At 40.5% G+C, this 22,594-nt stretch overlaps 5 protein-coding genes across 9 annotated transcripts; 1 reads left to right on the top strand and 4 right to left on the bottom strand.

Moving 5' to 3' along the window:
- Positions 1 to 419: 419 nt before the first annotated feature.
- On the bottom strand, positions 420 to 6,694 carry foxg1c (forkhead box G1c). The gene has a single exon (XM_018670639.2). It carries the CDS (start codon positions 4,267 to 4,269, stop codon positions 3,049 to 3,051), a length of 1,221 nt encoding a protein of 406 aa, XP_018526155.1. The 5' UTR covers positions 4,270 to 6,694; the 3' UTR covers positions 420 to 3,048.
- Positions 6,695 to 6,842: 148 nt separating this feature from the next.
- On the bottom strand, positions 6,843 to 8,631 carry pglyrp5 (peptidoglycan recognition protein 5). The gene is made up of 4 exons (XM_018670679.2): positions 8,169 to 8,631; positions 7,834 to 8,029; positions 7,541 to 7,659; positions 6,843 to 7,393 (listed from the first exon to the last, which is right to left on the bottom strand). Exons 1-4 carry the CDS (start codon positions 8,179 to 8,181, stop codon positions 7,221 to 7,223), a joined length of 501 nt encoding a protein of 166 aa, XP_018526195.1. The 5' UTR covers positions 8,182 to 8,631; the 3' UTR covers positions 6,843 to 7,220.
- A 151-nt stretch (positions 8,632 to 8,782) lies between these two features.
- On the bottom strand, positions 8,783 to 12,203 carry polr2i (RNA polymerase II subunit I). 2 transcript variants are annotated; one of them, XM_018670680.2, is made up of 6 exons: positions 12,022 to 12,196; positions 11,803 to 11,857; positions 11,119 to 11,192; positions 10,815 to 10,889; positions 9,294 to 9,345; positions 8,783 to 9,161 (listed from the first exon to the last, which is right to left on the bottom strand). In XM_018670680.2, exons 1-6 carry the CDS (start codon positions 12,081 to 12,083, stop codon positions 9,099 to 9,101), a joined length of 381 nt encoding a protein of 126 aa, XP_018526196.1. In that variant the 5' UTR covers positions 12,084 to 12,196; the 3' UTR covers positions 8,783 to 9,098. The 2 variants fall into 2 exon arrangements, with proteins under 2 accessions (XP_018526196.1, XP_018526197.1); XM_018670681.2 differs by lacking the exons at positions 8,783 to 9,161; positions 9,294 to 9,345 and adding an exon at positions 9,358 to 10,386 and having other exon boundaries at positions 12,022 to 12,203.
- Positions 12,204 to 12,328: 125 nt separating this feature from the next.
- On the bottom strand, positions 12,329 to 17,839 carry LOC108879412 (complement C1q and tumor necrosis factor-related protein 9). Of its 2 annotated transcripts, XM_018670676.2 has the most exons (4): positions 17,640 to 17,839; positions 13,431 to 13,454; positions 13,059 to 13,126; positions 12,329 to 12,903 (listed from the first exon to the last, which is right to left on the bottom strand). In XM_018670676.2, the coding sequence occupies exons 3-4, from the start codon at positions 13,096 to 13,098 to the stop codon at positions 12,506 to 12,508; spliced, it is 438 nt and encodes a 145-aa protein (XP_018526192.1). In that variant the 5' UTR covers positions 13,099 to 13,126; positions 13,431 to 13,454; positions 17,640 to 17,839; the 3' UTR covers positions 12,329 to 12,505. The 2 variants fall into 2 exon arrangements, with proteins under 2 accessions (XP_018526192.1, XP_018526191.1); XM_018670675.2 differs by lacking the exon at positions 13,431 to 13,454 and having other exon boundaries at positions 17,640 to 17,837.
- Positions 13,461 to 22,265, top strand: lbhl (LBH regulator of WNT signaling pathway, like). 3 transcript variants are annotated; one of them, XM_018670673.2, is made up of 4 exons: positions 13,461 to 15,307; positions 19,770 to 19,845; positions 20,197 to 20,524; positions 21,038 to 22,265. In XM_018670673.2, the coding sequence occupies exons 2-4, from the start codon at positions 19,774 to 19,776 to the stop codon at positions 21,106 to 21,108; spliced, it is 471 nt and encodes a 156-aa protein (XP_018526189.1). In that variant the 5' UTR covers positions 13,461 to 15,307; positions 19,770 to 19,773; the 3' UTR covers positions 21,109 to 22,265. The 3 variants fall into 3 exon arrangements, with proteins under 3 accessions (XP_018526189.1, XP_018526190.2, XP_050921507.1); XM_018670674.2 differs by lacking the exon at positions 13,461 to 15,307 and having other exon boundaries at positions 18,032 to 19,845; positions 20,230 to 20,524; XM_051065550.1 differs by lacking the exon at positions 13,461 to 15,307 and having other exon boundaries at positions 18,032 to 19,845.
- Positions 22,266 to 22,594: the final 329 nt, after the last annotated feature.

Raw genomic sequence — 22,594 nt, 5'->3', positions numbered from 1 at the left:
ATAAGCCACTGTTACAGAAATTGTCACAGGAAAAGAGATGGCAGAGGGAGCAGCCAAAGTGATACCACAAACCCAAACAGGTAAGTCTTTGTTTCCCTGTTTAACACAACAAGAACGAGGGAGAAGTGTGTGTGAGAGACGGGGATGTAAGCTACATTATCTACACAGCAGCAATGAGACATTGAGAGATTGGCTTTCTGGCAAGAGACAGACAGACGCCTAAGGGTGTACAACTCACCCACCTTATTTCAAAGGGTGGCAGATCTACCTGTGGAAGCCATTTACTGCAGATAATGGCAGCCTGTGTGCTGTTGAGAGAGGTGAGTGTGGGGGATTGATTTCCAGAGCTGTGCTATATCTTTACGAAGCACACCTAGCTCAGCCAAAAGACTTACATCTTAAACTGTGGAGCAGGGGGCCTGTAAAATGAGCTCACAGTGGCATTAGCCTACATGTGATGGGGCTGCAGTAATCACTTTTGCAGTTTCCCAATTAAGAGAGCAGAGATTAATCTACAACCATTAAATCAGATGGGCAAAAAGGAAATAAGAGAATGTGGATCCACTTTATTTATATGATTATTGCCAAAAGATTGTTTTCTTTATGGATGAACTCTATTTTTGTTATTAAACAGTTAGATACTGTACCATATAGGAGACCAGTCTGACTGTGTGTATATAATCAACCCAATGACATGAGGCCAATGCTGTCCTGCTGGGCTACAGGTAAACTTTAGTTTTGTGCTTTATGTATTTTATTATTATATTTGCTTTATTGGTTTTAGGGTTAAATCTACGTCTATTCTGTTTTTAAAAATGGACATTTTGCTCCAACAGTTTTTTTTTTTTGATGATGATTTTAATGGATAAAATAAAGCCCTGACACAGAGACATTGCACAAATGCACCTTAATGTTTCACAGCACATGGAAGAACTTTTTTTTGAGTATGTGACCGTTTTTAATTGATGAATGTTTTACAATTAATTTCATGAGGAAAAAATAAAATTTAAACCCATGATTATATAAATTAAAAGACTATACCCTGCTCTGATGAAAAAAAGTAAATTATCCTAATTTCCTCAAAAATAAAAAATACACAACTTTTGTGACTCCCTCTTCTCCCCCTTACAATTTTTGTATAGTCTGTTAGTTCCTATTATTTACACAACAGATACCAGCAACCACAGTTACAGTCCAACACTGTGGGTTAAATACATAGTGAAACCATATGTTAGCAGAGCTGATTTATAGCTCTGTGGTTATTAGTAGAGCTGTCAGAGGAAGGTGGTTATTTATCACACCAACTAACAGTATCTTCTTACTGCTGCCTCGGGGTATAAAACTTCCACAAACCTGTTGATTCACAGCTCTGTCCCCTGCTCTCTTCGCTGCGATCATAATTACTCCCGATGCCAGTAATGAAAATATTATTATCTGAGCATCTATCTAGACCGTGAGTTTGCCAACAGTGAAGTTACCTGATCCAGCCCAGTCTGCTTTAACCACAGGCGACTGTGAATGTGACTGGGCTTGGAAAGGTGACGGGCTGGAGGTCTTTTGATATAAAGAGTCTTTTGTTAGACGGAGGCAGCCGTCCAGAACGCTGCTCTAATCTGAATCCCCGCGCAGCACATCTATTTTCTTTTTATTAATTTCTGTGTGAGGGGGAGCGACGGGGAGAGGTGAGGGAAAGTTTAACAGGCAGTGATGTCAGCGCCGCGTGAAACACAAGACAAATCAATAAGATCTGGAAATGTCATGTCTACCTGTTGAGGTTACATCACAGTCTGATCTGTGTTTCAACGTGATGTTTCCTCAAGAAGCGTTCAGCTGCACATCTGAACTGGTTTTAATCTTAAAAGAAAAATCACAGCATGTCCATTAAAAGGCGAATATTTCACTTTTTTTTTTTACTTTAAACAATTCATTTCTATCTGCAGTTCCTGTGCGGGCTCAAATCTCCAGAGTGAAACATTTAATAACACAGCCAAATAAGAACAATCAACAACAGTATAGGTTTAATGAGACGAAAAGAAAACACAATTAAAAATGCATTATTTATCGCTTAATTACATGTAGTCTAATTAAAATAGGAATGTAATATTTTTTAGTTGCAACATTAACGAAATCGAAGACAGTAAGTGCGCCAAAGGAGCAGTTTAATTCTCCTTGAACACTGTATTTTTACTCATACTGTATACTTTTATATGTTTTAAAGTGAATTCACCTCCTTGGGTTAAAAATAATTTCATCGAGGTTTTTAAAAATTAGAGAAAATTAAAGATAACCTGCAATATATTGCGACTTCAGCAACATTTTAAAAGCTTTTTAAATGGTTGGTTAACATGCTAGCTTAAATAAATCACTTCATTTCTTTTTTAAATTTATTCATTTTTAAAATGGGATTTTTCGGCATTTTGAAGGAGATAATTTCATACTGTGGCATTAGGCCTTAAACAGTGACATGCGCGCAAACATCACTCCAGTTTCTATACTGACAAGTGCATATACACATAAACATAATGTATGGAAAACGTTGACATAAGTGGAGAACATTGTTTTTAAAACATGTATATAGGTTAAGCTAACAGATACAAAGTAACTGACCATTAATTACATTTTTAAAAATGATAACTTGATCATGTCCCTGGTTACCCGGATGTGTTTTGTAATGCGCAAATACATATTTTCGCACATCTTTTGGAAATGAAATGAATTTTTTTTTGAGACCATTACAAATGTGTAGCCTGTACGTCAGCTCATGTTGTTAATTTGACACACATTTCTCAACAAATCGTCCTGATTAAATTGTACAGCCTTCCATTCTAACGCAAAAACTGGCCATTTCAATTCAGAAATCCTAACTCAAACAAATTATCAGGCAAATGTTGCGGGATATTTTTCATTTACCAGGCTTTTCCTAAACTCAAGAAATTTCAATTTGCAGGTTTTCTTTACGTGTGACGCTCTGGCCTTATATTTGCCATTTGTTCATCTAAATTCTACTGTAATATTTTAGATGCTGGGTAGCCTATCATATCTGTCTGTCTATTTTTCTATATTCCAAGACGACGGAGGGCTTGAACTGATTTGAGGGCAATAATTTGGAAAGTCATTACAAAATCCCCCGAGGTCTGAGTGGCCGGTCGTGGATAAAAACTGTCCCGGAGGCGTCTTGGTCGTTGCGCACTCCTCTTGGCATGGACTAAAAGTTGCGGCACACGGTATCTGATGCGAGTAAAAGTAGCTGGCTTGTCCAGAGATCATATTAAAAGAGCACGGATCAGACAGAGGCAGTGTGCACGCAGGGATGGATGTGGAGAAAGCGGTGCAGGCAGTGCCAATCTGGTGGCGGCGGGACTGCGCGCAACTGACTCCAATGTAAGACATCTCCTGGTGCGTCTGCACGAATCGGTCGGCGTCTGAGGCACTTGCTGCGCTCAGCCGGGACCGCTGTGAAACAACAGACGTGGCGTGGTTGGAGAAGCGGGGATGCGCGCTCAGGTAAGTCCCTGCGCCAAGGTGGGTTCGTACTGGTGTTTGTAGGGACAGAAACGGCGGCACCGGCCAGTAGAAAGAACCCGCTGTGGCTAAGGTCACACTGGTTGCTGTGCCGGTGGACATCAGACGACCTCCTCCTCTTTTCAGCGCAAGCTTGGCCCTGGAGCCAGACGCGGCTCTGCGCCGGAGTTTCCCTGACGTGCCACCTATGAAGACGTCCTCACTGCAGGGGTCCAGCATCCAATAGTTGCCTTTGCCCGGGTCATCGTAGTGGCGCGGCACTTTAACGAAACACTTGTTCAGACTCAGGTTGTGCCTGATTGAATTTTGCCATCCTTGTCTGTTCTGTCGGTAGTATGGGAAGTTGTCCATGATAAACTCATAGATGCCGTTGAGTGTGAGCCGTCGCTCCGGGCTCTGGCGGATCGCCATCATGATGAGCGCGTTGTAACTGAAAGGAGGCTTCTCAGGTTTAACGCTATCTTCTGCTCCTCCGCTTTTCTTGGATTCTCCTTTATTTCCCTCTCGTTTTCCATTTGCAGTCACCGGTTTAGTTTCCACCTTAACGCACTGTTTTGGGTTTTCGCACCTCTTCTCGTTGTCAAACTTTTCCTCCTGACTGGATTTCTCTGGACGCGCGGAGCGCAGTTTCTGGGACGGAGAAGGAGACTCCTGGTCACTCATTCCCCCCTCTCGTCTCCACAACAGACTGCTGATGCTGAATGACGACTTGTGGAAAAATCGCTCCGAAGTTTTCAAGTCCTCCATCTCAGAGGTCGAAAGCGCTCCTTAAATCCTCAAAGTTGTTGGGTGATCAAAGCAGAGTGAGTCACTGAAGCCACGGAGCAAAGATGCGCCGATTCAAAGTGGTGAGGACGCACTGGCCAGACAGCATGACAACAAATGCGCATGATCACAGCAGCCCGGGATTCGTTACTGACAAAAAGTAGTGGATTACTTTGATACGGGACCTACAAGTGAAATATTTGGTGGCGTAGTTTGTGCATGTTCCGGTGATTTGAAGTCACCGGATCCTCGTTTTAGAAAATAGAAAAAATTACCTCAAAATGTTATCATTTTCTCCACAAAGCAGTAAGGGCAGACTGTCACTCATTAAATGATTTAGGCTATTTGCATTGGTACTTAAAGGCAATGATAAAAAACAGCAAAGAGAACTCAGTAATAATCTGCAGGTAACGGAATATGACATGCTCCCAACACAAACCGTGCCAAGAGACGCTTAGAGCCGGGATGAAATGGGTGTGCTGTCAATCTCTGCGACTGATCAGTGAACTCTCAGGTTCAATTATAACACTTCCGTGACTCACGAAACCCGACCCTCTCACACGCGCCTTGCCCTCTGGGCTGGCCTCATCTTTCCCTCCTTTTCTCCGTTTCTCCCCGCGATGCTTGGCTGACACCATAAAACACCGATCAAAAGAAAAAGAGTGGTAGCCTGAATGATCTTGTCGGTAATAGGCCTAGACAAACACAAGCGCAGTGAACAGATGCGTGTTATGTAAAACTTAAACTATAGGGCAGGGCGATTCTTCTTATTTCTAAACCTGTCACTGCAAGATTTTAAACCAGAGGTCAGCATGGTGAAATGCACCTGGCAGCAAAACTTATTTTGAAATGAAATAAAATAAAAATGAAAGTGCACAACTGAGCAGACAGAAAACAGGCCTGCGCCCAACATCGTCTCATAGGAAGCTATACTGCTGCTTCTCTTGGTGCCATGTTGCTTTGTGGTAATCTGTTTGGAAATACCATCATTTATAAGCACAGAATTATTTCAGCTGATATCATGCTGACATTCCTGAATAAATCAGTTTAATAAAAACTGACAGAAACAGCAGATGAGTGTCTTTGTCTTGATTAAGTCTGTAAAGTTACTGACATTTTACAGCAGCTGACTGTATTTCTAGACTATAAGCAAATACTGACATTATTGGTGTTTCTACTGTTACTCAGTAGTTTCTATTCAGTAGGTCTTTCCAGGAAGACAGCGATTCATCCCATCAGATGTAAATGAGGCATGTTCAGACAGCAAGCTGTTTGTTTTATTGTCTTCCTGGAGGCTCAGTAAATAGATATAAAAAAATAATAATAAAAGCTTTAACTATTAATTGCCTTTAACTGCAGGCTGTTTCTCATAAAGGACCCAGCCAGAAGAAGGTGAAACATGGCCTACAGGGGTGTTGAGTCCAAGTCTTGTGTTATATTATGTTCTACATGTGACAGACAGACATAATGTGTATTTGTATCATATGCCACTTGCTCTATCTGTACCTAAACATATGGAACAAACTAAATCTGCTCCCTAGTCATGCTGATGCCCAAAGCCTTCACTTTTATTTCCATTTTTTACTTTCTTTTCAGATATCTTGCTACATGGACACACACCTGGAAAGTGCAACAACATAGGCCAACTACCACTCTTGGAGGCCATAATATTTTCAGCAGCCTATACCATTTGAGTTATGTCTGCCCAGTCAATGAACCATTGCAAAAAGGATTTGCCAAGGTGATTTGCCACCTGGGGGAAGAGGCATACAGGGAAAATGTCTGAGCTGGTCTGGTAAATTCAAGATTGCCATAAACAGTGCATAGGGGCATGAAAAGTGCAGTTTTTAAACTTTCCTTTCACTGCAAAAAAAATCAATAGATGTAAATATTACAGGCCTGAACCACCACAGACAAGAAGCCACGCCTCACCACACTGACCACTTATAACCCAACTGTCGGTTACTTTACCAAAGCTCATAGTTATTAATCAACTGTTAGACTGAATGTTCTACAGGTCATATGCCAGACATCAAGCATAACAACCGGAACCACACATGTAATCTCTTACTATTATAACCTCTTAGTCAATTTGATAGGGGCCTCCCTCCATAATCCCTGCACTGCACAAGTGAGCACTTGTTGGGAATGTGTCTGGCACTGCAGAAAGCACGCATTGTTGTCTCAATACTTGTAATCCTCTTGGATCTTTTTCTCTGCCCTCCTCTTTGCAATAACAATCTGTAGGCCTATATAAAGTTTATTTCATCATTATTTGTATTAGTTCTGTTTGGAGGACTCCTGCTCAAGTGTCTGTGACCCAGATGGTGAAATCCAAGCAGCAGCGCTACACAGTGGCTAACTGTGACCTTTTTTAGTAGAAAGCAAGCAAAAAGAGGATAAATAAAATTAAAAAAAATAAATAATGATAATATTGCTGACAACCACTATTCCCCAAATACCCATAGCATAATGTCAAAACAAGTTTAAATCACATTAATGCTTATTTTACACCATCATTCACTAAAAACAGTATCAAGTATTTGTAAGAGAAATGTATTGCACACCATTTTAATATTGCACCTTCACTACATTAACTAAAAACTATCATCACAAATTGAAAGAAAGTTGAAATGTTGAAAACATTTTGCACTTCTTGAGTCTAGAGTCTATGTGATGGCTCCCCCTGCTGCAAGAGAGATAGGTTGTGAACATGCTATAAAACCTATAGGACCTCTTCCTGTTACAATATTAACATTCCCCTGGTTAAGAGGAGACCCATGCTAAAAAACATATGGGAAGGAAAAAAAAGAGATAGGAGAGTTAGTGTTTGATCTTTAAAGTTCTTCCTCATACCGTTACCCTGTTCATACCGAAGCTTAAGGTTTGTGTGCGAAAGGGAAAGAATTTTCCGTCACAGTTCGCAGCATGCTTTATGTACTCTTCAGTTGTGGAAGTGCAGCGTAAAGCTTGTTTCCTGGACATTCTGTGCTTCCAAGATCTCTGTGCCCAAACAGAGAAAACTTGTTGTGTAAAAAACCCTTGGAAACTCCGGACTGCAGCAGCTGTTTGACTGACAATATTGCCTCTTTGCTTGGCGTGTCATCTGAAATCAAAAGAAGTAGTGTTGTCATTCTATGCTGTATACATACTGAGTAAATAATTATATATCTAGAATGGTTTGCCACTGACTTCCTGGTTTTTAAGCTCTACCCTACACATGTGATGTGCTAAAGTAAATAAATGTACTTACTATTGAAATTGCCCATGAAGGCAATCCCCACTGAGTCATGATTGTTGCCTTTGGTATGTGCCCCTACCACACCCCAGCCACGGCCCTCGAACACTGTACCATTGGCTGCAACGAGAAAACTGAAACATATGCAAAGTATGGTTGAGTATCTTTTAGCACTGAATACTGGCATAAATCAAAAATATCCATTTTGCAGAAACAAAATTGCATAAAAAATGCCATAAAATTTACATTTGCCTGGATCAAATAATATTTTTTTTCTTGTGACATATGAGGGCAATAAAGCTACTTACTTATATCCAATGTCATCGAAGCCTCTGTCTGTCATATGCCCTCTCTGAATGCTGGCAACATGGTCCTTACACTTTTTCAGGCCTTCGCAGCTTGGCAGGGCAGTGTGGTGTATGATGGCTCTTTGGGCTGAGCCCTTCAGACTCTCCTTCTTTTTAGGGGCAGCTGCTCCCCACTCGGCCCTCGAAACAATGCTCACTGAAAAGCAATTTGAAGACAATCAGCACATCCAAAATAAAAAGTTGGCTCATATAATAATTGAATGTGTTATTAGCAGCAATCACTGCAACAAGATTTAAGCATAATATCTCTAGTATAAGGCAGTATGTTGTCGTACCTTTTTGCTCCATAACTCTGCACACAGTTGCCTTTGGTTTTGATGACTGACCAGCAGCAGACTGTGCAGCTGCCTTATCAAACGGCCCGGCTCAGGGGGTGTGGTCACGGGAAGTACACCTTCCTGGTTCTTGTAGCATGTGGATGCATGCCCAGTTTGATGAGCAAACAAGTTATTTTCCCACTGACTGAGTAATAGTCTGCAGTTACATAACAACTTGCTTGGAATATACATTTCAAAAAGGAGGAAGTGAGACTCAAATGCTAAATATTCCACATTGTACCAGCAAAACCGGCAGTTTCTCTGCTCCATTTTCTTTTCCCTGAATCAGACATGGCTGCTTCACAGTACTTTAAAAGTAGTATCTGTTTTGCAATTATCAAGTAACATTCATGCTACATCAGTACATTTTTTGTTGATTGTTTATTTAAGTGTCCTGCACCTTTGTGATGCCCAGCTAATATGGGTTTACGAGAAGAGAAGAATTGGACAACCCAGATTAACTATAATGAAAACATGTTACTCTCTTACCAGAGGACTGGGTGTTTCTGCTAATGTGAATATTAACAAAAGAATTTGCTACATGTTTAAGTTTCCATAAATACTCAGAGACATTTGAACCAACTGATTCTTTTAATCTAACAAAACACATCTGATAATGACAACTGTTAAAAAAACTATAGATACATTATATTCACAAGATGGTGTCTGACAAACACGATGACAAAGATCATTTCAGGGTCTACTAACATCAACAGTACTGCTGTTTGGCAACAAACTCCACTGTAAGATATTATATTGAATACACATTTAGCAATGTGTGTAAAATTCTGACTGGTATGTGCCTGTTTGAGCTGGAGCTATGGGGCATTTTTTTGTGAACAGCAATACCGTGGATGCAACTGTCAGACCTCTTCATCATCACCAGGTTTACTCTGTCCATCTGTGTCCACAGTGGGGAGCTGTGCAGACATAGTACAGTCTCATAGCATCCTGTCAGGAGAAAGAGAATGTTTGTTTTCTGAGTTTTGGATCACTGATTTTGGTAGGATGGTGGAAGTACAGAAGAAAGTGGACGGTTGGATACAATAGTGCACACTATTGTGCTACATAAGTGATCATTACCTCAGCTTTCATACTGTGAGATTGGAAGAACACTGCCTCCTTATGACCACATCTGGGAAGAGACAGGGTATGTTCAGAGGATTAGAAAATATTTCATCTGATCAATGTCACAATGCCTAATTTCATGAACAGTTATAGTCCAGAAGGACTAATCTGTGCTCTAGGGATACAAATGCTGGTACTCTTGTGGGAAGAAAAGGTCAAGTCTTCCTCATCACCTCAGCACCCCATCCTCATAAAGGAAACAGTTGAAAAGGTTGACATCTTTAAATATGTCAGACTCACATTGTTCTGTTAACAGCACACAAAGGACATTCAAAAAAGGTGTCAAGGACCATCAGTAGTCCTTAAATGTTATGTCTATGCCCCCCCCAAAAAATCTCCTCCTATGATTGTACCTTAGCATTCTTCATTCCATTCTGCTCTACTGCTCCACCTGTTTCTTTAACATGCCAACACAACAGGTCTTCTCAAACCCAACCTCCATGTGCTCAACTGTAAGGCCATCACACAAATTACCAACACAAAAGCAGAGATTATCACACACCCACTTAACCGACACTTCACTGCTCTGTCCTCTGGACACAGGCCCACGCCCTTGAGGTGCAGAAGGGCCCGCTTTGGCAAATGTCTTACACATAGCAGCCTCCCTGAACATCTTGTCCTCATGGTCTCCCATCATTCATCATAATTAATTCCTCATTTGTGTTATCTAGTGTTATGTGTGCGTGTGTTGTATCTTTGCCTGTCTTGGTTGTGTAATGATATATGTACAGTGCAGTGAAAAAGAATATCCCCAAGGATATAATGAAGTCGAACTAATGAACTTCAAATGTAGGCAGTGTACTTTTTGCAACTTCCACATTGCTCCTGCTCCTACATGTATGAGTGTATATATTTGACAGTCAGTTACAGATTCTTGACATCCCCAGTTAAACTTTGTAGTGCAAGATATTGACCTGGTTATTTTGACTTTAATTAACATGTGACCAAAACTCTCAAAAAATTTCACACTACCTTGAAAACAGAAAATGGAAATGTCCATATACAGTCAGCAAGTTGTGCGTTGTCTTGATTCTTGTGGTTGTGATGACTGCCAACATGAGTCATCAATTAGGCAACACAGTGATTCAGATGACTATAGCAGAGTGTGACTGTCATTTAAATTGGATCTTTCCCAAAAGTATTTGTCACTGCATGCTATGTATAATTGGACTTTACAACATCCAAAATTGATAGTGAATGTTTTTTCTTCCCTATATGCACAGTCATTTATCTAGAGCAACTAATCTATGTCAGGCAATGCTTTTGTTACCTTTCTGCCCTCTGGTGGTCAAAAATCAATTGATGAAGCTGTTAAATCTGTCGCAGTTGTTTTCTGGGACTGAGTGCCCTTACATACCCAACAATACCAAATGTGGCACCAAACTAACAAAGAGTTATTATCCTTAACATAACAGATAAACAATTATGGCTGGCCAAAGAGAGATAGTGTGGTCTGCTGATTATGGTAAAACTTACTTGGGACAAGGGTGGTCCTCTGTCCTTGGTAGTGTTGGATCCTGGGACACATCAGCGATGATCTGCGTTAATTCACTGGAGAAAGAACGAAACAAAATGGTGGAAAACTTGACAAAAAATAGTCCTCAAATGACTGAAATTACACATGAATATGCAATGGTGGTACATTGTAAATGTTTTGCTTTATGTGTAGTCACTCAATGTTTTTTCCAGTGCAATAAAAACAACAGAGTGACATGTGAGTCAATTCCATGCAAATCACCAACTTAGTAATTTGTTTGTCAATGTTGTTTCTATTACTTACTCAACCTCATGGGTGATCTTATTAACGTAGATACAGCTGTTGTCTGCCTCTTGTTGGTAGTCACAGTTCCTGCACTGTGGGTTGAGATAGTTTCAATTAAAAAACACAAAGTCATAGTCTAAACACCAAACAAAAATTAATCCACATAGTCCATTTGTTATCAAGCAACTTCACTTTTCCTAAAACGTGATAAAGCTAGAATCCCTCAGTATACTACATTACATTTTTAACATACATTGATCAGTGACAGCATGAAAACCACCAGCTTAATATTGGGTGGATCCACCATGTGCTGCAAAAACAGCTCTGACCTGTTGGGGCATAGACACAGGACTAAGGGTGTCTGTAACACCTGTTCACCTGTCAGTGGTTTTATTGTCGGCTGATCAGTGTATTTATTCAGTTATAAACTGCTCATAGTCCATATTTATCAGTGTAACCATGCACAAGTTTGGAGTGACCCCTATTTTGACCTCACTCAGACTCACTGCACCTGAACTTGATATACAAATGAACTTTTTATTGACTCAGATTGATGTACGATTTGAACTCTTGTGGGATGTACGACGGGGAGACTGAGGAAACTGTAAAACTACGGCCGTAGTCTAAGTCTGTGATGGGCTCATAGCTTTACTATACAGCCAAGAGTTACGGTTAGCCCACAACTTTTAACCAGACACTTACCGCGTAAAGCAGGACACGGTTCTCCTTGTCTTCTTTGGGATACAACATGTTGTTACTGGAAAACAGAGTCGATGTGTTTAGTGCTTTCGTGAGGTTTTCAATTCCTTTATAAAATAAGGCGAGACTTAACAATTCGTTAAGACGATGTTAGGTTCATAAGCGTGTAGCTAGCTACCTAGCTAGCTGGGGTTAACGTCCTCTATACGGCCAAAGACTCACCATTCTTGACAAAATCGTATCCCAACGAATCCCGGCTCGTATGTTCCACTGTCCAAATCCATCGTTATAACTACTGATTGAAGATAAACTTAAAAACGACAAACAAATGTGATGCGCAGTTGTACAACCGCTAGCGCGTACACCATTTGAAAACAGATCATCTGCGCATGCGTGTTCCATTAAATCTGTTATTGTTTCGAAGACAGCGCCTCCTAGATGCTGGAAGACAGACTTACTTCTCTTTGCATCACATCCTTATCATATTACAACATTATTATTATTGACATGTAACAAATGACAAACACAGTTTAATTTCATTAAAACTCAGAATTTATTGATGTAAAGGCACAAGGTTTGGTTTGGGTTTTAACAACCAACACATAACACACTTTCTCACATAATTACCAAGAAAACACAAAAAAGGCCACAAATTCAAACCAATGAAAGCCCGGCCAAGAACTTAACTGACATTCTGACAGTGATGTTACTGTCCCAGACGGAAGCCAACAAAGACAGTGTCATTATCTTCAGTTGCAAAGATATCATTCCTGCCAGGGCCCCAGATATTCACCCAGACCTTGTCTTTTTCAGACAGTCTGACCACAGCGCTGGTACTGGCCACTTGGCTACATTTATCAGGCAGGGAGGTGTGATACAGAGACACTACTTTCTCTCCATTCTTGTATATAGCACACTGCCCACGCCCATACACAGACACATGCACGGTGAAGTGGTAGAGGCCATCCACAGGGCAGGTGAAGATGCCTGTGTCAGGATTGTAGCCTCCTCCCTCATTGAGCAGCATAGTGGCAAACTTCAGGACTCCAGTGTGACAGGGGTAGCTGTCAGAGATGTTCAGCTTGGCTGTGAAGGCTACAGTGCCTAGAGTGGGTGACACCATGATAATCAGAGCAAGGACTTTCTCATGTTTTAAAACTACTGGTGTTGTGGAGAGATGTAATGATGTTTAAAATATTTTTTGTTTATGAAAAGCCCCCCCCCAAAAAAAAAACTTAAAAAAAAAGAGGTTTTCTTACCTGACGGTGGAATGCTGTCTCCACGTCCAGGGACATCCATGACTACAACTTCTGATGATGTTGTGTTCCTGTTAAAAACAATAAATTAATTAATCCCAGTGTCTGTGTGCCACAATTGTGTAGACTTGTAAGATAAAGCCGTACTCAAGATTACATGATGACATGTGACAGATGTTTGCAGTTTACCATAAAATTCACTGAGTACTATACTGTTATTGTGAAAAAATGTAAAATGTTTTGAAAGCCATTTCAGCATTAAGTTCAATTTTCCTCTCTCTATATGAATCCCACTGCATTTCTCTAATCAATGCAAAACAAGCACAAGCTGGTCAGAATAAAACAAATCTAACTCAGGAACAAGGAGCTCTTTACCTGGTGCCGTCTAGCAGGAGAATGCTGTAAATATTAGAGAGACAAGCAGAGACATAGGCTGAAGTTGTTCAGCTGGTTTCCAGGTGCAACTTGAAAGATTTTTTTTCCAGTCAAACAGTCAAAAAAAGTCTTCCTGTCAGTGTTTTTCTGAATAATGGATTATTCCCGGCTATGAATATGGTATTAATCTGTGTAATGACTGAACAGTCTGCAAATTTGTTTTGAATAAACTTAATTCAGGCATTTTAGCTACAACCCAGACTTAAATTACAACTGCCTGCAGGCAGTCACCACTGGTCCACATTCTTCAAATTCTTGTCAATAAGCTGCTCTGATGTGGCAGTTGAGGAACTGGATGAGTCAGGTAATTTAAAAAAACCCTGAATTTAACTGAATGAACACCACTCTCACTATACTGATACTACTCCTCTGTAACAGTGCTACAAGTGGCAGGATAAAACAGAATTAGAGCCTAAGCCAGAGAGGAGATTAAGTGCAGAACTGAAAAATTATCAAAATAATCACAACAATATCATCACAAACTGGTAATCAGTTGTAGTGCTTCTGCTTCTGGCTTTTAAACATTATTCCGACTTCATTTTAACAAAGCAAAAATTTCCTACTAGGTAGGCGTTAAAAATAGGTGTTGTTGGTTGTGCAAAAGTTGTGAGATTACCGATTTGCAACGTTACACTCTGCAGTACTGTGGTGCAAGAATAATAGTTAAACCAACTTGCATCTGGGTGAAAGCAATAACCACATTTTTATAAATAAGCACTTTAGTTAAGAAGCTCAGGCCTGATCGTGCACAGCTGCCTGGTTGCAGATGTGTGTTTTCAACGGTAGAAATGTCCCACAACTTTTCATTCACTGGATTCCAAAGTTCTACAGAAGCAGGATGTCCTTCATGTTGCACTGGCTCCTTCACTACCTTGTTCCATATATAGCCTACTGACTTAGCCTACAGAGGGGATTACACACTGCTGTTACCAGCGCTCTGTCTGTTTAGCAGTAGTTGTTGCCTGTTATATATATATATCTATCCCCTCCCCACCCCTGAGCCCTTGATCCCTGGGCTAATTCCATGAATCGTCCAAATCTAAATCCACTCATGGAGCAACAGCACACACAGTTGGGAAAAGAGAGAGAGAGGGAGAGAGAGAGAGAGGAAGATGGTGGACAAATAGACAGGATGGGGAGGACAAGACGGAGCTTATATTATGTTGTGCAAAAAATTCTCCTTGATAATTCTGTGCACAGTTACACTCCTCTTGAGTCAATTTGTCCTCCATCATCAGTGGGGCCATGTTCCATCTGTGTGCCCTTTGTGTGCATCCTTACAGATGCACCACCGACCCAGTGTGCCAACTCATCAGAGGGGACTGTCAAGCCCGGCTGACGTCACCCATCCAGCCTCTGTAATCGAAAGAGACGTTAATCCCGCTCCTCTCCAAAGCCTGACCGTGGGTGGGGTGGGACAGGGAGGGATATTGGGAGAGACAAGAGGAAGGAAGTTGGATACAGGAGACTAAGGAGCGCATGTAGGCTTCGGACCAGCAGACAGACTCAGCACTGATCCAGACAAGTGAGAAAGGTGCTGTTTTGACTGTCAAAGGAGACTAGGGCACACCCCCACCTCCTGATCCTCTGCTAAACTTCTGGGATCCCTGAGGGTTTAGGAACCCCCCCCATCCAGGCTTCGCCCTGGAGGCCAAAAGCCTCACTGAGGGCTCTGCGGAGGGGGAATGCTGCGGGAGCTGCTCACCTCCTCCTGCATCCCCCCTTGTGTCACCTGAGCTCACTGTGGAGGAGACAGGTTTCACCACTGTGGAGCTGTGCCAAGATGGAGAAGACATCTGCCTGACTGCAACTGAAGGGTAAGGGCCTACTGAAGTTTGTGTGACACAGATATCATTCACAGAGAACACAAAACGGAAAACAGAGTTTAACTCTAGTACATTAGGAGAAGGTACTGGGTTAAAGCTACTACTGAATATAAGTTTGAGGGCATAGGAATGTGTGTGAAGGTTGGAGGAAGAGAGAACAAGAAAGAAAACAACAAAGAGAAATCATGAGAAAAGGGGACAAAATGAATCTGCTCAGTCTGTGTTAGAGGGTTTTTCTCAAGGCTTTGAGAAGTCACTGGCGGTCATCCTGGGCAGAGGTTAGGGTTAGGGTTTGGGGTTAAACCCAAGCCTAACAGTTGAGCTCTAACATAACAGGAAAACCTCATAGCACACTGTAATGTGACCTCAGAATTTCTTCACCGTTGTTTCATTCAGTGCATTCCAGCAGCATGTTGCAAGGAAACCTCTTCTCTATTTGGTGGACTATCACAGATTTCAAATCTCTCACTGTGGTGGCTCTGGACCTGTCACAGTTTCCTTGCCCAGATTGCACTAAATTTCTTTGTTTAGTAAGAACACAGGCCTTGATTTGACATCTAAAGCATCTAAATTGTGGTCATTTCACAAATGTGAAATGTTGTTTTGTCTACAGATGGTGTTAAAATATGTTTTGTGGACTCAGGCAGATGTTTTAAGCCTTTTAAATCTCTAGCTCTGAGGCTCATGGGTCAGTTTCACCAAACATTTCATTGAGCTGCAATATCTTTCCTATGAATGACAAACCAGCCTAATTCATACAATTTATAGTACATTGCTGTTTTTATTCACAGCATATATTTTATTTGTAAGTAAGATTTTTTTTTGGCTTGCAGTACACTGCACAAACAAAGACTGACTGTTGACTGAGCTGAAACGTGCAGGTGTTTAGAGGGAGTGTATATGAGTGGGATTACATGGAGGTTAAGCTTCTTCATCATAATAGCCGCTGAAAGTTTCCATCCCAGGTGGCACACACACAGCTTAGCGTGCCGCAGTTGTCAGCAGCATAATATCAGAAATTGAATTGTAGGGCTGCGCACATTCACAAGTGGGTCAAAAAATGATAGCACCCTCCCGAAAGCTGATCCTATTTAGATGAGAACAGGGTGCCCTCGTTTTGATGGTTGTGCAAACTGGCTTAGTGTCTCTTCATTTGTCACATTATACAACAAACTTAAGGAAGCTGACCAGAACTGCTAAATCTAAAATGTGTCAAATTGAGGCAGCAAGGAGAGGAAAATCAATGACCAATTCTGTTGAGAGCAGTTCAATTTGAGTGAGTGATTGAATGAGTGAGTGAGTGAGAGAGAGGGGGAGAGAGACAGAGAGAGAGAGCAAGGAAAGAGGCTGTGGGAGAGGAGGGGAGAGAGGGGGGAAGGAGAAATCCACTGATGAAATCTGATGCAATTTTTGACATTTTAAATTGCTTTAACTAGAAATTCTCCCTATGCCTAATCCATTCAAAGGACCCAGAGACTGTTGTTGGTGTCAGAGTGTATTTTAAAACCAATTTTTTTTTTTTTTGTGACACTTTTCACAGTCACCGCTGAGCTTAAACATACTCTTGACTTACTTCTTAACCTAAAACTCAGGAGTTTACATCAGCTTGTAGATGACTTCTGATATGGCAGGCACATGTGTGCATTAGCATAAAGAATGATCGATAAAAGGGTTCAAGTCCTGTATATCCAGTAGGTGTTTTGTTACTTTTTAAAAGCGGGGGATGCACCCATGTGTGGTTGGGGGTGATTTTTCTGTCTCTGTGTTGAATTACAGAAATGCAATGACACTGTAATTCTGTTAGGTTTGTGTTGTTAAACTGAGCCTAGAGGTTCCACTGTAATTATCAAAGAACATATATCTCTGTGGTAATTAGGCCTTCACTGTGTGAATGTGATCAGGTTAGTTTTTGTTTATGGACACACAGCTGATCCAGTACCTGCTCCTCCTCTCATCTCGGCTTTGACTGACATGTTTTCAGTCAGTCAAGAAATAACAGGGTAAATTCATATTTCTATTCAAATATTAATATTTCGATGAAAATTAAAATGTATAAGGGTGCCTCATTTTAACATACATTTTACACAAACTGAACTGAGAGAAAAGTATTTAAACTTTAGTTTACAGTTGGCAGTCCGACACTGGGTGGGCTAAATGTTAGCTGGAGAGCCAATTCATTTACTCAAGTCAAACTAACTGTGTGGCACCGTGTTGGACTGCGGCTGTTTAACGTTGCCTGACCACACAAGAAGACTGTCAGATCATATCTGAATGACACTGAAGTTCAAACAGTCCGTCAATAAACTTATCTGATCACACATACCACGCTTTAGATGACTCGGCTTCCTGTCCGCTTTGTTGACTCAGTCGAGTTGAGTAATGTTTTGTAGTAACGAGAAGATAGTTCACTCCAAAGTTGGCGTTGTACACTGTCTCTGCAGGCACAGCAGTGTTTAGAAATAACTGCTAACACGACACTACTAACATGCTAATGTTTGGCAAATGTTAGTTCACACAAACATCCTGACATTTTGTGCAAATTCAATTTTTTGACCTGATGGTGGCGCTAGATGACAAATCAGGTGATCAGCTGGGAGTTATGAATGTCTGCACAAAATTTCAAGACAACTCAACAAATAGTATTTGAGATATTTCAGTCTGGACTGAAGAGTTCAATGATGGCTACACCACTTAAAATCTACCTGTGTGGACATGGAAATAAAGTGTATTCCTGTATTCTTGTAAATATAACCCCCAAGTTTGAGAGCAAAATAAAAAGACCCCCCCTTCATAATACGGAGTAGACATCCACAATACATGCTCTTAGAGCAAATTCTTGTTCTCCCCTTTTCCTCATTAATATATAACCATGCTTTTTTTTTTTTTTACACTCAGTGTTTATGCTGCCCATGTGCAGTATATTTAAGTTAGCATATGTATTTATCTGCTCCAGGCTATATTTACTTTCTACCTGACATCCTGCTTGTTATCAAAATATCTCAACACTATATTTCCTGTAAAAACTCACCACCCCTCTCAAAATACATTCACCATTTAAGTTTTGCAAAACATGTGACTAATGCAGCTGTTGGCAAATACCAAAAAGTACCCGATACAGAATCTGAAACAAAAAGAGAACGGAAACAGAGGCTAAATCTATCTTTAAAGAGTAAGCAAGATTTAACAGATTGTGTCATTACACCAGGCCTCTGGATGAAAACAAACCATGATTGGTACTTATGGAGTGAGAACAGACACTGAGACACAGCGGGAAAAAGATGGGGGGAGCAGGAGAGAGGGATATAAAAAGGATAAAGGACAGATCCGCAGTTCTTCTTAATCCCCCCCATCCGCTCTTCTGGAGACCATAAACAGATTGAAGTTGGATGCGGACAGAGGCTCATGCATGTATTTGAAACAAATGGCAACTATACAGATACTGCAGGCTGTGATCCCAACCTACAGTGCTGTAGTCTGATAAGGGTCACAGGATCAGAACTTGGCTAAAACGAAACCGAGGTGACTTTTGTTTGTTTAGGTGTGTCTTAGTCTGCAAAGGGTGGCTGAGATATAACACAGAGCCATTTGTAAGAGCTGACAGAGCCAAAGTAGCGCATTTATTCAGTCAGGCTCACAGTCAGAAAATAAAATATGAGCGTCAAAGGACATAATCCATTTTGGTATCAAACCTTGTTTGAGTTCTGCTCTAATCTGGAGTATGAGTGTGTTTCAGTATGATTTCAGTATAATTCACATGACCAATAAGATGCTGGACAGAAAATCTCTGACCAATCAAAAGCCAGGGATACTGTGATACCACTGTAATTCAGCTATGACACTGGGGCTTGAGGAAGGCAGTGATGTTATTTGATAGAAAACTGGATGAAGTGATTTCATCTAGTGCAAGTGAATGACACACCTCAGTGGAATAAGTCAGATAGACATGCAAGAGTGAGAGTTAGAGGCTTTGTCAGCAGGAAGAAGGCCACATTTTCTTGTTATAATGTACATGTCAGATGTCAGTCATGGCAGATGGCAGACTTCTGCCATTTGTTGTGATGTTGATGAGGTGACAAACCTAATTCATCTGACATCTGAAATCGTGAAAATGCTATTTGGTGTAACCAAAGAGTCTCTGGGGAGTTCTAAACTGGCTTTAATGGGATTTTAAGAAGCGTTCTCAAGTCTTAGCAAGTCAGTAAAATGGTAAAAGTAAAAATTTTATATAATTTGACAAAAGTTGTTCTATGGGGATTCTTGGGGTTCTGCATTGCTAAAAGGATGCTAATAAAGTGAAGTATCAGAGAGTTTCTACACACAAAAAAAAGTTAGGTGACAGGCTTCAGATATGCAAAGGGAAGAGGATGCTATTATGGTTTCCGTACCGCAAATGGCTCTTGATCATCTATAGTGCATGTATATTTCTAGTGTCATTGTGGCTTTGTTTCTGCAGAGGGATGGAGGAGATGAGTGGTCATGATCCAAACTGTGAAGACATGCAAAGGAAAGACCAAAGATTACCATTCCAGGTAAGTTCCATCATCATACTGTGACCAGCCTTGTCTAAATAATGATGAATCCAGTTGAATTTATCACACCAAGATAATATAAAAACAGGTTTGTCACAAAATGCTTGACAGAAGGGACAGAGATGCTGATAAAAACAAGGATTAAAAAGCATGAGACACAATAAGTACACAAAATCCAGGGTCCAGACGTTGCGTAGGTGTGTGTGTGAGAGTAATCTGTAGGATTACTAGTCAATATGAGATTGCTCAAAACTGGACAACATACTTAAAACTATTAAAATAAATGCAGAGTTACAGGTTCTTCTAACAGTATTCTAACTGAATTAATGTCAGTGTGACTTTTCTGCTCAGTTCTCAGTCAGCTCCCCCCCCATTTACCCCCAGATCTTCCCTGACCCTGTTGAGGTTGTCCTGGGCCCGGAGACCTCCTTGAACAGCCTGGACCAGGAACACGGGAAGGAGCGTCTACCCTCCATTGTGGTGGAACCCACGGAGGTGAGCGAGGTGGAGAGTGGAGAGCTGCGCTGGCCTCCAGAGAACATGGACATGGAGGAGGATGAGGAGGACCTGTTCTTAGAGCAGTGCATCCCCCCAGCTAACATCGCAGACTGGGGAGAAGATGAGGATGAAGAGGAGACGTCAGTTATTCTGAACCCGCAGCATGGCTTGACACTCATTGGTGAGCCGAACATGTTATCATATTCTCCACTTTACACTCACTCTTAAAAAGTCTTTTAAAACACCCTAATACTCTGCTTGGGTGTGCTAAGGTGGTGGAACATAAATATAGAAAACATTAGTTGCTGTAACAGCCTGTTGAACTTAATTTTAGTTTTCTGTTTCATTTAAAAATACATCTCGAATGGAAAAAAACACTACGTCACAAGCTAAGTCAGCATTTGACACTTCAGTTCTCTAATCTTGTGTGTGTGGGAATGTGCTGCATGCAGCTGAGGAACTTATTGCATGGCCAGCAAAAAACTGTCAAAAGTCACACAGAGTCAGAGTTTCTATGGCATATTGTTTCTCTAAATTTGTGTTTGGTGATGTTTGCCAAGTCAATATACACATCTAGATTTTGTAAAAGATGTTTTTTGTTGTACTCTTTGATTTGGAAAGTTCTACACATAACATTCTCTGAGACTGTATGAGACAGAACACCATGCTGATTCTGTTATCTAACTTTCTGCAGACCTTCAGTCGGATGCATTTAGAGATGACACCCCCACGCTTCCACCGAGCAGTGCTCCGGCCCTCAACTGACTTAGCCCCCAAGAACTCTCCACCTCAGATGAGCCAGTGTAGAAACATCCTAACATCAAGTATGTCAACATCTGTGACAAAACATAGCAACCGGGATGTTTGACAGTGACAGATGACGCAAAGCATGAACTAAAAACGGATGCTGATAAAGACGAAAAAAAAAAACCAACTATCAAAATGTGATGTTAAACATTGATACTAAACTAAATGGCAACTTCCAGATTTATGCTCTCATTTATATCAGTACATATAAGAATAGCCATGTATAGACAGGCCTGCACACATGGGGACATGATCAGGGACATTAATGCACAAACACACATTCTCAGTTATACAAAAGTCAGATTGCTGACGCTGAGAGTTGAGCAAAGTGGTATCTTTGCTTTTAGGGAAAATCTTGCTGATGTTGTCACTTTATGTTTCATTTCCCTTACTGTTTCCTAATTTTTAAAGGGTTGGTGACATCATAGGGCGCAGAGAAGACATCCTGGCGTGGCAACATTTTTTTAGTTTGTGTTTTGTTGATTATCTATACTTCATCTCTGTCTCTGATACAGATAACAGCCTGTACTCCATGAAATATCTTTCTCATAGATTCTCATTTTGAGTCCACTGTTGGCTTCTGAGGACATTTACCTAGTTATACCTTCATTATGTACAGCATTTACTGAGACACTGTAAAATGTGAAGGCTGTTCTCTGGATTGACTTACTGTTTTTGCTCTGTCCTGAATCTGTTGAGAAATGTGAGCTCAGATTTTTTCACATTCACATCACATTCTGTCACAGCATCAGTTCATTCAAATTTCTCAATGATTCAGTTGCTTTATGAATTAGGTGTCTCATCATCCATTGTGCGAATGACGAATGTTGACTAATGTAATCTTTAAAATCAGCACCATCAGCAACCAAAATGTTCCATAAATCACTGGTCATTTTTATAACCTTGGACTGGACGTTTGTTTTGTTTGTCATGCATATTTGAAATAAGGAGGGCAGCTCTAGTTACTTTTCATTCATAGAAGCCACTGATAATTGTAGTTGTGTAATAATACTCTAATCTGTGTATAGGCTGATCTGTTATTAAATTGTATATATGAAAAAGTTGTTGTATTACTGTAAAATGATTAATATGAACTTGACAATAAAGAATTTTGTCCCATTAATACAGGAAATTATTTTTTGAGTGCTCAAGATTTATATTGATTTGTTAGCATTTAATACTACAGAGTAAATCCATCTCTAACAAAATACTTGTTCTTTGACAAATATTATAAAAATATTCATAGTATTTCAAAAATGTGTTGTAAAGGTGGCAGAGGAGGAATGTGCAATTTCAGCAATACTGAATTCATAATGACTTTATCTAAATAGTATAAATAGCATACATACTTGTATTACATTTTTTGTTTCTATCAAAGTACTCTTTTTTTCCTCAAGAAAAATTAGAAGTCTTACCTAATATGAGGACAATTTGCAATCTAGTG

The sequence above is a fragment of the Lates calcarifer genome, linkage group LG21 (genome assembly GCF_001640805.2).
Source record: "Lates calcarifer isolate ASB-BC8 linkage group LG21, TLL_Latcal_v3, whole genome shotgun sequence".
Lineage (NCBI taxonomy): Eukaryota > Metazoa > Chordata > Actinopteri > Centropomidae > Lates > Lates calcarifer.
Note: the sequence above shows the minus strand (reverse complement) of the source record. Positions and strands in the feature narration are given on the sequence as shown.

Bases quoted from the DNA above. Each gene is read 5' to 3' on its own strand.
- foxg1c (XM_018670639.2), bottom strand. From the start codon at position 4,269: ATGGAGGACTTGAAAACTTCGGAGCGATTTTTCCACAAGTCGTCATTC.
- polr2i (XM_018670680.2), bottom strand. From the start codon at position 12,083: ATGGATTTGGACAGTGGAACATACGAGCCGGGATTCGTTGGGATACGA. The intron at 11,858-12,021 runs GTGAGTCTTTGG...TCTGTTTTCCAG, and splicing joins ATACGATTTTGTCAAGAATG to TAACAACATGTTGTATCCCA. The intron at 9,162-9,293 runs GTAATGATCACT...TTCTCCTGACAG, and splicing joins CTCACAGTATGAAAGCTGAG to GATGCTATGAGACTGTACTA.
- pglyrp5 (XM_018670679.2), bottom strand. The intron at 7,660-7,833 runs GTAAGTAGCTTT...CATATGTTTCAG, and splicing joins TTCGATGACATTGGATATAA to TTTTCTCGTTGCAGCCAATG. The intron at 7,394-7,540 runs GTAAGTACATTT...TTTTGATTTCAG, and splicing joins CTTCATGGGCAATTTCAATA to ATGACACGCCAAGCAAAGAG.
- lbhl (XM_051065550.1), top strand. From the start codon at position 19,681: ATGCTATTATGGTTTCCGTACCGCAAATGGCTCTTGATCATCTATAGT. The intron at 19,846-20,196 runs GTAAGTTCCATC...TTTTCTGCTCAG, and splicing joins ACCAAAGATTACCATTCCAG to TTCTCAGTCAGCTCCCCCCC. The intron at 20,525-21,037 runs GTGAGCCGAACA...AACTTTCTGCAG, and splicing joins GCATGGCTTGACACTCATTG to ACCTTCAGTCGGATGCATTT.
- LOC108879412 (XM_018670676.2), bottom strand. From the start codon at position 13,098: ATGGATGTCCCTGGACGTGGAGACAGCATTCCACCGTCAG. The intron at 12,904-13,058 runs GTAAGAAAACCT...CACCCACTCTAG, and splicing joins AGACAGCATTCCACCGTCAG to GCACTGTAGCCTTCACAGCC.